Source organism: Catharus ustulatus, chromosome 1 (genome assembly GCF_009819885.2).
Source record: "Catharus ustulatus isolate bCatUst1 chromosome 1, bCatUst1.pri.v2, whole genome shotgun sequence".
Classification (NCBI taxonomy): domain Eukaryota; kingdom Metazoa; phylum Chordata; class Aves; order Passeriformes; family Turdidae; genus Catharus; species Catharus ustulatus.
Genome location: NC_046221.1, coordinates 24,085,824 through 24,098,094, shown reverse-complemented (window position 1 = coordinate 24,098,094; position 12,271 = coordinate 24,085,824). Strand labels below are relative to the sequence as shown.

Sequence of the window (12,271 nt, the reverse complement as noted above, 5' to 3'; positions counted from 1 at the left end):
TAACTGGTGCTATGGTGGATAAAATGACATCTATTATCACAAATAAAATACAAATAACAACAACAATAATAATAGTAATGCAAATGCGAAAATAACTGGATATTAGAGCTTTTTTTATTATTATTTTATAGTACTTTGAAAAAATAAAGTAAAATACAGTGACATGACCTGAATCCAAATTACGAGAGAGACAAGTAAGACATAAAGCACAACAAAGCACTGACTTGAGTGCACTGCACCACTGACTTAAACTGGAAGAATATTCTTTACTTTAAAATTTCAGTTTATATTCCAATGGTATTCTTAAAGTAAGAAATGCTTTCCTATAAACCCAAACTATTAGGTGTTTTAAATTAGAGCATTCTGACACTGTTGTTTTTATTATTTCACACTGTGAAGTGTGACATAGAAATATATTTTGGTTCAGTTATATTATTCCTTAGGGAGTAAAACCTGAGATTTTTTGATCTTGGAGGAACAGGAAGACATTAAAGTCTTTGCATAAATAGAGAAGAATTAGGGTTTTCTTGAAGAAAATTGTCTTTCTATTCCTAATTTGAAGAAACTCACTGCAAAGACAATTCAAATTTTGGTCACAAAACACAGAGAAAATGATTACACAATGGAAATGCTATTCAAAGTAATAGAATACATGGCATGTGGTTGAAAGAAATTGTCTCATTAATTCTATATCACACACTGAGTGCATTCTGAACATCTACCATTAGTGTGAACTCTTTCCGGTGAGGCTCTGCATTTTTGCATAAAACCAAATAGCAAGTAGAAAGCAACATAAGGTAATTATACCTGTTGCAATCCTTCTGTACCATAGGCTGCCCTCATTTCTTCTATCTCTCTGCTTAGTTCTTCAATCTCTTGTTGTTTCCCAGCCAACTGATTCTCCATCACCTCTAGCTGTGTCTGTGAGTGCTGCATTCCATGCTCTGAATGAATGTCTCCAAATCCAAATTCTTCTTCCTAAATCAATCCAATTTCCTTTACATGCCATTTTTTATGTTTTATCACAGTAAATAAAGTCAAGCATCAAATTCTTTACCAAATGCCACCTTAGAACATTAACATACAATACAGCATCAAAGATCTTATTGCTATGGTAACCTCCTTTGTTAGTAAAATTCACACCTCAAAAGCATTGACACAAAATGTTTCTGCGAGTTGCGCTCTACAACCTTAGTCTTAATAGACAGACTAAACTGGTTTGCATTTCAAGTTTAATGATATACTATATTAATATAGCAAACAATGCAGATGCAGAGTACAGCATGCAAAACAAAGTATTAGTCAGCAACACAGTTTTTGTACAAAACAAACTGAGGTGTTTAGTATTCTCCATTAGTATTCCGATTCAATTTGCAATACTGTACCCTGATTAAGTCTGCAGGTCTAGCTGTTCTTGTCACAAAACTGCAACCATTTACCTGTATAAAGACAATTTCTAAGAACATTATTTGAAATAATGCTTGATTTCTATTTCCCACTTACTTGAATCTTACGTGGCAATTTCTGCAGACCCATGGGAATTGTTATGCTACAAAAATTTATTTCATTTGAAATACAAATAGCTTTCTATATAGTAAATTGCATCAAAATAAGCATAGATAACAGCTGAAACACACAAAATTGAAAAATAAATGCCATTGCCTACAAACAAAAACCTTATTACCAATCAACATCAAGAGAATACAAAGAAATTCAGATTTAAAGGCCAATGCAAAGCTTTATCTCTTAAATCTTTAAAATACATTAAAATATTGTATTTTAAATTATATGTTTAATATTTTTGTTTATTACTAAACATAGTTATGTTCTCTGAAAGATTTTTATCTACCACAAGATTAAGTCTTTCTGGACATCATTTATCTCTTGATAGGGGATGAAAGGCAGTATCACAGACTTTCATCGTCAATTTGAAGGAATTTTGTGAAATTGAAAAAGAGCAGAAATTATACATTTGGCATAAGACATTTGAAAACAAATCCTCTTTCACTCACCTAACACTGCAAGTCCTTTCAGCTTCTATGAGAATTCTGATTCTACTGACTGCACAAACCAAAACCAGCAAATCTCCAAAAGGCAAGCACAAGCCAAAGTAGCAGTTACAGGTAAAAAAAATAAATCCAAATGAGAAGATCATGCTGTGTACACAAGTATTGATCAAACATATAGGCAGACTTCCAAAACACCAGACCAATGTTCAAAAATGAGAAAGCAAGAACAGCTGCATTTATCCTCAGAGATCATTATTACATCAGAGCCTGAAACAAAACTAATGGTACTAGACGTGGAAAGGCATCATAGTATTTCAGAGCCCAATACTATGTTTAAATCAAAAAAAGAAGCCATACTGTTCAGATGTCTGCCATAACCTAGATCAGGGCTTACTTACAAATAACTATCATGCCTGAGCAAATTGGTAAGTGCACTGTTAAAAATGGGATCAATACAGTCATTGAATTTGTATTAGGCAAACGAATAAATCTGCATTAGAGAATTTGCAGAGCTGACACAGTGCCCTTTCAACTTCTGATTTTCTCAGTAAAAAAAAGACAGCACAGATATTACTTCCTTAGTTTAGAAGGAATAAGGGAAATTGCAGCAAAAGCACACAACTCATCAAGGCACTGTGTATCATTTGTGCATTGCCAGATGTTTGCTCTACATTCAGACACACAAATGGCTACACAGCGCCTGGCACCAACATCTTTATTCAGATTCTGGCACATGTCCCAGATTAAAAACACTAGTAGTTTAATAGAAACTATTATGAAATCCTTCCTTTCCCCTTTGTAACTCCCATTTTACTTAGCTTAATTGATAACGATGCAGTGTACAATCACTGTAATATACCACAGTGAATACACTTCTCTTCCCATGAATCATGGCTATCAAAGACATTTTATAACAAGAGCTAATAGTAAAGGCATAAAAGCCTAATCTCATTAGCTATTCCAGACTGCTCAGCTGCTGAAAATTCTACAAAAGACTTTTAGCTTATAAAAATGATTTTGCTACACACATTCAAATCAACAGTCTGGAAGGTCAGAAATCCTGCTCCATGTCATGGGAGAGTAATTCTTTGACATCACAAAAGTGATGCACACAGTAACCTGGTAGTCCATGCTGTTTCTTATCTGATACCTTCTTCTTTCAAATGCCTTATGTCTTCTGGCAAAGTGCAAGTGGAAACATGACAAGGCAACAAATTGCACTGTAATCTGTGAAAAAAAAACCCAGCCAGACAGCCACAGCAGGGTGCTATGCTGAGGGAAACCTTAGGAACAACCTGGCAACCCTGGTACAACAAATTCTGCTGTGTAAGAGCAGAGAGACAGTTGGTAATGAGTTATTAGCTTCAAAATATCTAAATTTCAAATTAATTTTCCATTCATCGGAATGATACGAATTCGTAGTTCAGATGCCAACTTGAGTGTTAGTAGATGGTTAAACAAGGCCTGCAGGACTCCTGTGTTTTGACTTATGGTCCCAGTGATCTACACATTAAGAGATCTTCTGCAAGTCTATAAATGCTCTTAATGTTGACTATTATAATTTCTTCTTTAAAAGCTTTGCAATTCACCTTTAAAACTGAAACATTCTTATTCCTTTATTACTTATGATGTGTGCAATTACATACCCCAGGAAACAATTAAACATTGAAAGAATCAAACCACATAACATTTTAACATAATGGAACCAAGAAGTAACAAGAACTCTGGACAAAATTGCATGAGCAAATAATCACAAAATAAAAATAAACTGAATTTTACAATACATTACTCAACAGTTTTGGTGAACAAACTATATGAAACAAGTGAAGGTTGTGGAAATCTGTCAAAGGACATTCTGCCTGATTGTTCTTCCTTCCTTGCATTTTCAAAATAATTCACAGAAATATTATTTAGCATTATAAAGTAAAATACAATCTGTAGACTATTGGCTAAAATTAAAGGTTTCATTTCTATTACATAAGTTAATACATACGCTTAAGACAAATGAAAGGAATCTTCCTTCTGAGAAACACATGGAAAACCAACTTCCACCACTGAATTAAGGCAGTGATTCAAGACAAATGCCACCAGATGTCAGGATTACATTTATGAAATCACTGTACTCTATCTAATGTTCCTTAGACCTTGGAAGACTTGAAATTGTATCTCAAAAATAGTAACAATATATAATGTGTAACTACTTACAACATTAATACCATTACTACAGAGATTTCCCTCTATAAATAATAAGTTCATGCTCAGCATAAATCAATACATACTGCTCTGCTTAAAAGACTTGTTTGATTTGGCAGTAGAAACATACAGAAGTATCTGGGACAGGTTAACAATTTTACCTCATGTTTTCTTTTCCCCTCCACCCTCTCTTGTACATTTTGATGTGCAAGATTTTTGATGTACTGATTCCTTCCTAAAAATTAATACTTAGACCTTGAACACTGCTTAACAATGTTCTTAGCCTCTCCTCAATTTTCTAGTTATATCACAATTGAGTATACGAAACTTAGATAAAACTAGCAATTAGGTCAACTTGGGAAAATGAATTTCAGCATATTGTGGGGGTTTTGCAGGGGAGGTTTTATACACCATAAACAAAAGCCATTTTCAGTTTGTGATGAAAATAGTTACAATCCTGTAACTAAGGTTAGTAACTTCTGAAGGAGAACTATTGATGACTTTTTACAATATCAAGGCTTAATATATTTTCCTATATACAGAACAACAATAGGTTTCTTTATGCAGTAGTTAAGACTGAGGTATAGAATGTCATTGAAATTTATAAAAACAAAGAACTTTCTAAACTTTGTATTAACCATCTTTTCAGAGATATACTTTCCAAATTGGAAAGAGAGTCAAGAAGAGGAAGAAAACCCAAAAAACAGGTGGAATAGCTTTTCAGTTATACCATAAAACAGGCATATGGGAAATGTATGGGGGCAACTTCACCTTACACAGTCATAAAATCCCCCAAAATTCCAACTCTTGGGAAAAGCCTAGTAATGCATCTATCATTGCAATATTTAGGAAACATGTAATTTTTAAAGGAATATTCAGACTGCAGTTCTATTCTTCTATGTCTTCAGTATCTGAAAAATTGCTCCCTAATATCCTCTGCAGGTTATCCATGGAAATCTTTGAAGAATGAAGTGTTTAGATGTGAAACTTCATTCTAAAATGTGAGATTTAAATTCAACTGAAACTGAAGCCCAAAACACTAAAATCAGAACACATCCACAATTACCATGAAGCATTATATCAGATGTTTTCTGTATCCTGTTGCCTTGTGCAAAGACATGTTTTCTTCAGCTTTTGCAATCAGTCTCCAGCACTGCTTCCTACCACCTCAGAAGTGATCAGAATTTCACCCATATTTCATTATATATGTAATATGTCCCACTTGTCAAAATACATGAATATCAATGACACTGTCAACTGTTTTCAAGGGTTCATTCTTCACATACTGCAAATTCCATTGAAAAGTAATCACATACCATGGCGATGATATTCTAAAAAGGTGCACCACAGTCATGACAGTTCTTCAAAAGCATGCCTGCTACACTCTTAATGGCAAACCGCAATGAGATTAATTTGATTTACTTCACCCCCTCTTACTTGCTGCCAAGCTTAAGATTCTGGATGTGTTTGTTCTAAAGTGTTTATCACAGAGAACTGCAAAAGAAACTCCAGACTGTCCCTACGCAAAGTGATTGTTTGAGACATGAAAAATTAGATTTTCAAGCTAAAACCAATTCTTACTGTAGTCAGATGTATTTCTTGCTGGGATGTTCTTGGTTGACATTTATGCATTAAGTAGTTTACTCCTTACAAATATAACTGTTTTACCTGACAGGATCCAAGTTCCACACACACAACTACCCTTCAATGTGACAGAGATGAGCAGTAGATGACAATGTGTGGGCTGACTCTGGCTAGCAGCTAAGTCCCGGCTCCAGTCACTCACTCCCCCACCAGCAGGGTGGAGGAGACAACTGGAAGGGCAAAGGCAACTAAAATTCATGGGCTGAGATACAGTCAGCTTAGTAAGTCAAAGAAACCAGCCAAACAACAAGCAATGCACAGGCAATCACTCATCATCTCCCAGCAGCAGACTGACACTCAGCCAGTCACTGAGGCTGCTGTGAAACTCATTAAAATGTAATCGACTTGTTAAATAGTCTCTTACAGAAAATTAGTAGAGATGATGCACAGCCACTACTCACATGGCAATACAAGGCATTAATACAACCTTAAGGATGACATTCCTACAACAGCTTATGTATATACTGCATTATTTGTTACAGTAGCCATCCCATTATGGAGTTGACATAATGCTTGTTTTAATGGTACATTGATCATACAGCACTAACATGCAAGAGATTTGTCCACAATATCACATCTGCTCTTTCTTTCCTTCTCCTTTTGAAAAACTATGTACAGCATTGCAGCAAATATGCAATAGGACAGGTGGAAAGAAAAGCTAGGAAAAGCATTCCTTCAGTCTTACCTCAGAACTGTAATCTTCTACTGTGGTGGAAATTTCACTTTCCGGCTAAAATAAAATATTAAAATATTTACAATGATGACACTCTAAAAATACAAAACAAGACATTTGCAATTTTACAGTATTTGATAACAGCAAGGTGTGCATGAATTTGATAAGAGTATATGTACAGCAATGGTGGCCTTCACTTGCTTGAAATTCCAGTTTTAATAAAATAATTTTGCTGTTGAACTACGATCAAAATAGCACTAAAATTACATGATAAAATCTTCAAACAACTACAGGTGCAAAACAAGATTTTAGAAATTGAACTTCATTTTCTGGAATTTATTTTTTGTTTTTTAAAAAGAATTAAGAAGTACCATGAAAAGAACTTGTCTCTGCTACATCAATTTTACCTAATTAGGAATTTTGCTGGCTTGAGAACACAACCTTGTATAGAACATCATTTTCATACATGCAAGACTTTTGATGTTGACTAGAATTTTAAAACAAACACTCATCCTTCAGCTTCCATGGAAACCAAGGGAAGATAAATGGACAAAGACTCAAATCTTGTGATCTAATGAAGTAGAGAAATTAAAGGAACAAAGCCTCAACAAACTGAGCATAAATGTGCCATGGCAGATGCCTGAACGAAACACAGAGAATCTTGATGAACTACATAAACTGTATCAAGTTTGAGAATCAAAATGCTCCTGGGAAAAGATGCAAATTATGTATATAAGGTGCACTATGATAGCGTAAGTGCACTTCAAAGAAAAACTTGAAAACTTGAGAAATGTAACCGTGAGTTAGAACTACTTTGGCAAAAAATGACGCACATATAATAGAGCTTGTACAAAATGCACTCAACATGTTAGCCAGTCTCACATTAAATCTGTCTCAATTTCATATTGAGTTCTGTTAGACTTATTTTAAAAGGAACATGGTACATTTTGCATCAGTAGACATAGATAAAATTTAGAATGTCAACTGTGTTTTGTTTTGTCTTTTTTTTTTTCAAAGTAATCTACCCTTCAGGCCTCCTGAAGTTCTGCAGTTTTTACAATCCTAACAACATTGATTCTACATATTTTGAATCCAATATGCAGCTCCAGAATGTAATTAACCTAAACAAAGGGTATTGTTTTATGTACAGAGTGTACAATATTACCTTAAAATATTTGTTTGGAAGTTAAAATTCATACAGTGCACATAATTTTAAAAAATAAGAGCAGGCACACCTCAAAAAAAATATATGAACTAAAACAAAAATCAAAACTATGTTTTCAAACTCCAGGGTGGCAAAAATGCTTCTGCTATGGAATACAAAATTCCATATTTTAAGATATTTCATTTTCACACAAATATATTTTATTCATATTATTTATCTTTATATGAATATTTGTGTATATATACATTTATACAAAAAATTACATCTTGTTTGTAGTCTATGTCCTTGGTCTAGGACAAAATCCTCCAGAAGAAATAAAATCAGAGAAAACCACATTATTTTTTCATAACAGAGATAACAAATACATGGTTATCTCCTTACAATTTTACATGGTTTGCTCCAATTCAGGAGTCTTCAGAAAGAATGATTAGAAGCATTCCTATAAAAGCTCAGTAGAGTTACTATAAATGTATATATATAGAGCTAAATCTAAGAACTCTTCTAATCTTTATATACAGCATAAAATATAGGCACTTCTCCAACATGCAAAAACCAGGAACAAGAAGTCTGACTTCTTCAATAGTTTTTCCATGTCATGCTTTTAATTAAAAAACAGTGTCTTGTTCATAAGGAAGATGAAAAATTCATTTGTACATCCTCAGATAAACTCAAAATAGATTAACCTAGTAGATAATTACAGAAAAAGGTAAAGAATTTGTAGTTTGAAGCTAAGGCTGGAGCGAGAAAATATGAATTCTAAAAGGAAGTTGATTGAAAATAATTCTCTAATTATATTATGGCAATTTGGCCAGATATGATTTTTTTTAAAAGCTAATATATTGTTGGTCCTTTCTGAACACCAATCAAAAATATATTAAAAATAAATAAATAAAAAGAAAAATAAACAAGGAAAAAAAAAACCAAGAAAAAAAGCCAAAACAAGCCTAAAATATATTTTACAAAACTGTCAAAATCACATAGTGCTGCATCAGTTTAGGTGTACAATATCTGTTAGCAGCATAAATAATCTTTCTGAAATGTCAACTTCAGTCCTGGATCCAGACAGTTCTTTGCAGGCTAAAACCAAGCATTTTTGCCAAGCGATTCTATGATTTTAAGGACAAAAAGATGGCTAAATGAACTTCAGTTAAGTGCACCATCTCCTCTGCTAAGGGGATCATACAAATCCTGCTAAAAACCAGTAAAAGAGAATTAAATCCTATGAGCTCACATATTATATCTCAGACTGTAAGACTTCATGTTATTCTTTTGCTATCATAAGCTGTAACAAGTAGTCAACAGTTTACAGGCAGTCATCTTGCCCTCCAAGCAGCTATATTACTTTCTAAGACCTGACCAACTTTATTTCAAAATCCAGTTTCTTTCATTATCAAGCCACCTGTTCTGCATGCTTCAATTCTTCCTTGGTCAACAAAAGTAATTAGGTTTTACACAGCTCATATGAGCCACAGGGGTCCAGTCTGAAAGGAAATAATTTTAAAAAATTCTTACTACATGCTCTTGGCAACACAAAATCTTTTGACAGGATAATGCCAAGAAGGCTATTTATCAGTTCTCTCAATGCATTATGGAATTTGAAACAGATATTTGTTACACCCTCACAGTTATTCTGCATACATTCTATTAACAACATCCCACAGTATTTTCTTGCTGTTAACAGTTACTCTTTTCTGACAAAATATTTTAACATCTTATTTAGTATTTCCTTTGCTGAAAATGTAGTTGATTGTTAAAATACACTGAAGAGATAGCTCAAAGACTCTTTATAGGTAGCTATCTTCATCAATTCTGCATCAAAGATGCTACCTTTAATGATAAAACTATTCAGAATATTTTTAAAAGTTCATCTATGTACTTCAGAGGAAAGAGTGCAAGATGACACCAAAAAAGGAGTATTAGCCTGTGGAATATAGCAGGCCCATTTTAGAGTACAGTAATTTCACGATTATAAACTGCATCTGATTATAAGCCGCATGTGTGGGTGCCGGCAACTGTCTTGGGTTACAATACAGGGTGTGATAAAAGGTATCTATTCTATCACCATCTGTTGAAGGGGGGGCAGTGATCCTTATCTCAACAGAAGATATTCTGTCAATGGGCCATCCATTGAAACCAGGTGGGGCATTGTTCTTTATCTTTTCACAACCCATCCTTCCTCCAGTGAATCATTTTCTGCTAATGGCCCATTGAGTCCCACTGTGTGACTGATAAAATTACAGTAATTTCATGAATACAAGCCGCACCATTTTGACCAAAATTTTGCTCCCACACCGGAAATGCGGCTTATACTCAGGAACGGTCAATATGTGAATAATTTTCTGACATTTTCAACCTCGGGAGTGCAAACCGAGTCAGTGCAAACTGCAAAGTCGAGCACCTGCCAGTAAAACCCTGCATTTATGTGGTTGTTACAAATTGGGGAGGCAGGGGCCTCCGTGCTGCTGGCCCCGCGGCTCCCGTTCCCGCGTGCAGCCGCAGGAGTGGGGCGGCTCCATCCCGGCCTCCCACTGCTGCCGCGGGTGCCAGCGGGCTCTGTGCCCCTCCTGCCACCGCGGGGCAGCGCCGAGCTGGGCCACTCAGCCCTGTCGGCAGCCCCGAGCCCTTATGGTCCGAGTCGAGCCAGTAAGCCCCGCCCTGTCGCGGTTCTGTTACTATTTGGCAACTTAGTTGCACGCAGGTCCTCCCTGCAAACGATAGAGCGGCTTATACTCAGGTGCAGCTTGTGTATGGACAAAGAACGAAATGTTTGCCAACACCCGGCGATGCGGCTTATACTCAGTGCGGCTTGTATTCGAGAAATTACTGTACTTCATCCCATTGGAAGTTGCTCCAGCCAGGGGGAAGAGCCCAACACTTCTTACCAAGATAAAAACAGAGGTTTTGGGACACTAAGGGAGCCCCTTTTTCCACTGGACTCCAGAGGGAAATGGGATTCCTCCACATCACCACTGGACCTCCGGAGAGAAACTGCACCTTGTACAGGAGCACTGTTCCAACTGAATCACATCTGTCACTGCAGGAGGATGCAGCCACCATTTAATGGGACTGCTACCAACACCCTGCCTGACGGGGTGTCAGGTTGTACTCTGACTTTGTCAGGGTTTGGAGTTTGTTTCTTTGTAGTACTGTATTTCTATTTTAGTTTCCCTAGTAAAGAATTGTTATTCCCAATTCCCATATGTTTGTCTGAGAGCCCCTTGATTTCAAAATTATAATAATTTAGAGGGAGGGGGTTCACATTCTCGATTTCAAAGAGAACCTCCGGCCTTTCTCAGCAGACACCTGTCCTCCAAACTAAAACAGCAACTTTTCATTCTTTGTCCATATATAAGCCGCACCTGATTATAAGCTGCAATTCCGGGTTTGGACCACAATTTTAGTCAAAATGGTGCGGCTTATAATCATGAAAGTACTGTAACTTGTCTCTACACAGTTAAGCACTGCTCAAAAGTCATTTTCCTGCACCCTGAACACCCAGGATTCACAAAAGAACCCATATACAAAATTGGCCACAAAAACTGAAAAGTGATTTTCCTATTTCTTTGGAAAACTTCCACAGGTGACAATAAAACATTTTGCAAGAATCAACATCCAGTACTAAACTACTCGAATCGTAATGGATGATGGTATAGACTGAATATTAATGGAACAGAATTCTACCTGAACTAAACTACAGACCTTTTCATGACCTCAGTGAAAACTGTCATAAAAATGTAACTACAAAAGGCTGGATTAATTCTTAACCAAGTTATTTTGATTTGGCCATTTTCATATGGGTTTCCAGCAATTCAGACAGGATCATAAGTAAGCCTAATTAAGGAGACTGTGACTAGAAGTGAGGAAAAGAGAATGTAAACAGATTGTCCCAGACAAAAAACCCTCTCTTTAGGTCCTTAACCTGAATTAAGGTCCCGAACCTTAATACTTGGCCTTTAATACTTGTCAAGCACTCTGAATATGAAGGGCTATTCTTTTATATTGCCTTATCATATCTCCCTTAGTTCCTAATACCAAAACCATTCAATTCAAATTCCCTGGTAATTTACAACCCAAACTATGATCAAATTTAAATCGAGTGCATTTTAGTGGAGATAAACCACTGCCAAACCTGAATATAACCTGCACTGAGGTACTGAACTCTGCAGTGTGTAAACTTCTGATGGTATTCAAAAAACACCATCAACAGTGGCAACCTAAGCATTCAATTATGTTTCTATTCTTTGATAACATGGTTTTATAAATGTTTAATCTAAAGTGAAATACCCTGTAATTGCAGAGACCATTCTCCAATACAGGTAATTTCTTTGCCAGTTAATCCAATTACATATCAGTATTTACAGAGATAAAGGAAGGCATAATCCCAGAGGCTGTTTTATGAATTGAAGAAAATTGGCAAGTTATCCCAGCAATTTTCTGGCCAGATGGTGAATGGAAAGAATGACTAGTTTCAATCAGAAAACTATACTGCTCAGAATTTATTACCTTCTCTTGTGGCACTAACTTTACTATTGAGCAGACTATTTCCAAACATTTGCTTTTCTTCATTCTTCAATTTTAAAACATGTT

The 12,271-nt window shown here is 35.6% G+C and overlaps 1 protein-coding gene across 5 annotated transcripts in view; it reads right to left on the bottom strand.

Moving 5' to 3' along the window:
* AKAP9 (A-kinase anchoring protein 9) overlaps positions 1–12,271 on the bottom strand; it is a 108,209-nt gene that overhangs the window by 63,486 nt on the left and 32,452 nt on the right. For 3 of the 5 annotated variants that reach the window (XM_033068277.2, XM_033068287.2, XM_033068296.1), the window contains exons 3-5: positions 6,532–6,576; positions 1,386–1,439; positions 808–978 (exon numbers count right to left, since the gene is read on the bottom strand). In XM_033068277.2, coding sequence (XP_032924168.1) covers positions 808–978; positions 1,386–1,439; positions 6,532–6,576 — 270 coding nt within the window. The remainder of the gene's footprint in view (positions 1–807; positions 979–1,385; positions 1,440–6,531; positions 6,577–12,271) is intronic. The other 2 variants (XM_033068305.2, XM_033068316.1) reach the window with 2 other exon arrangements.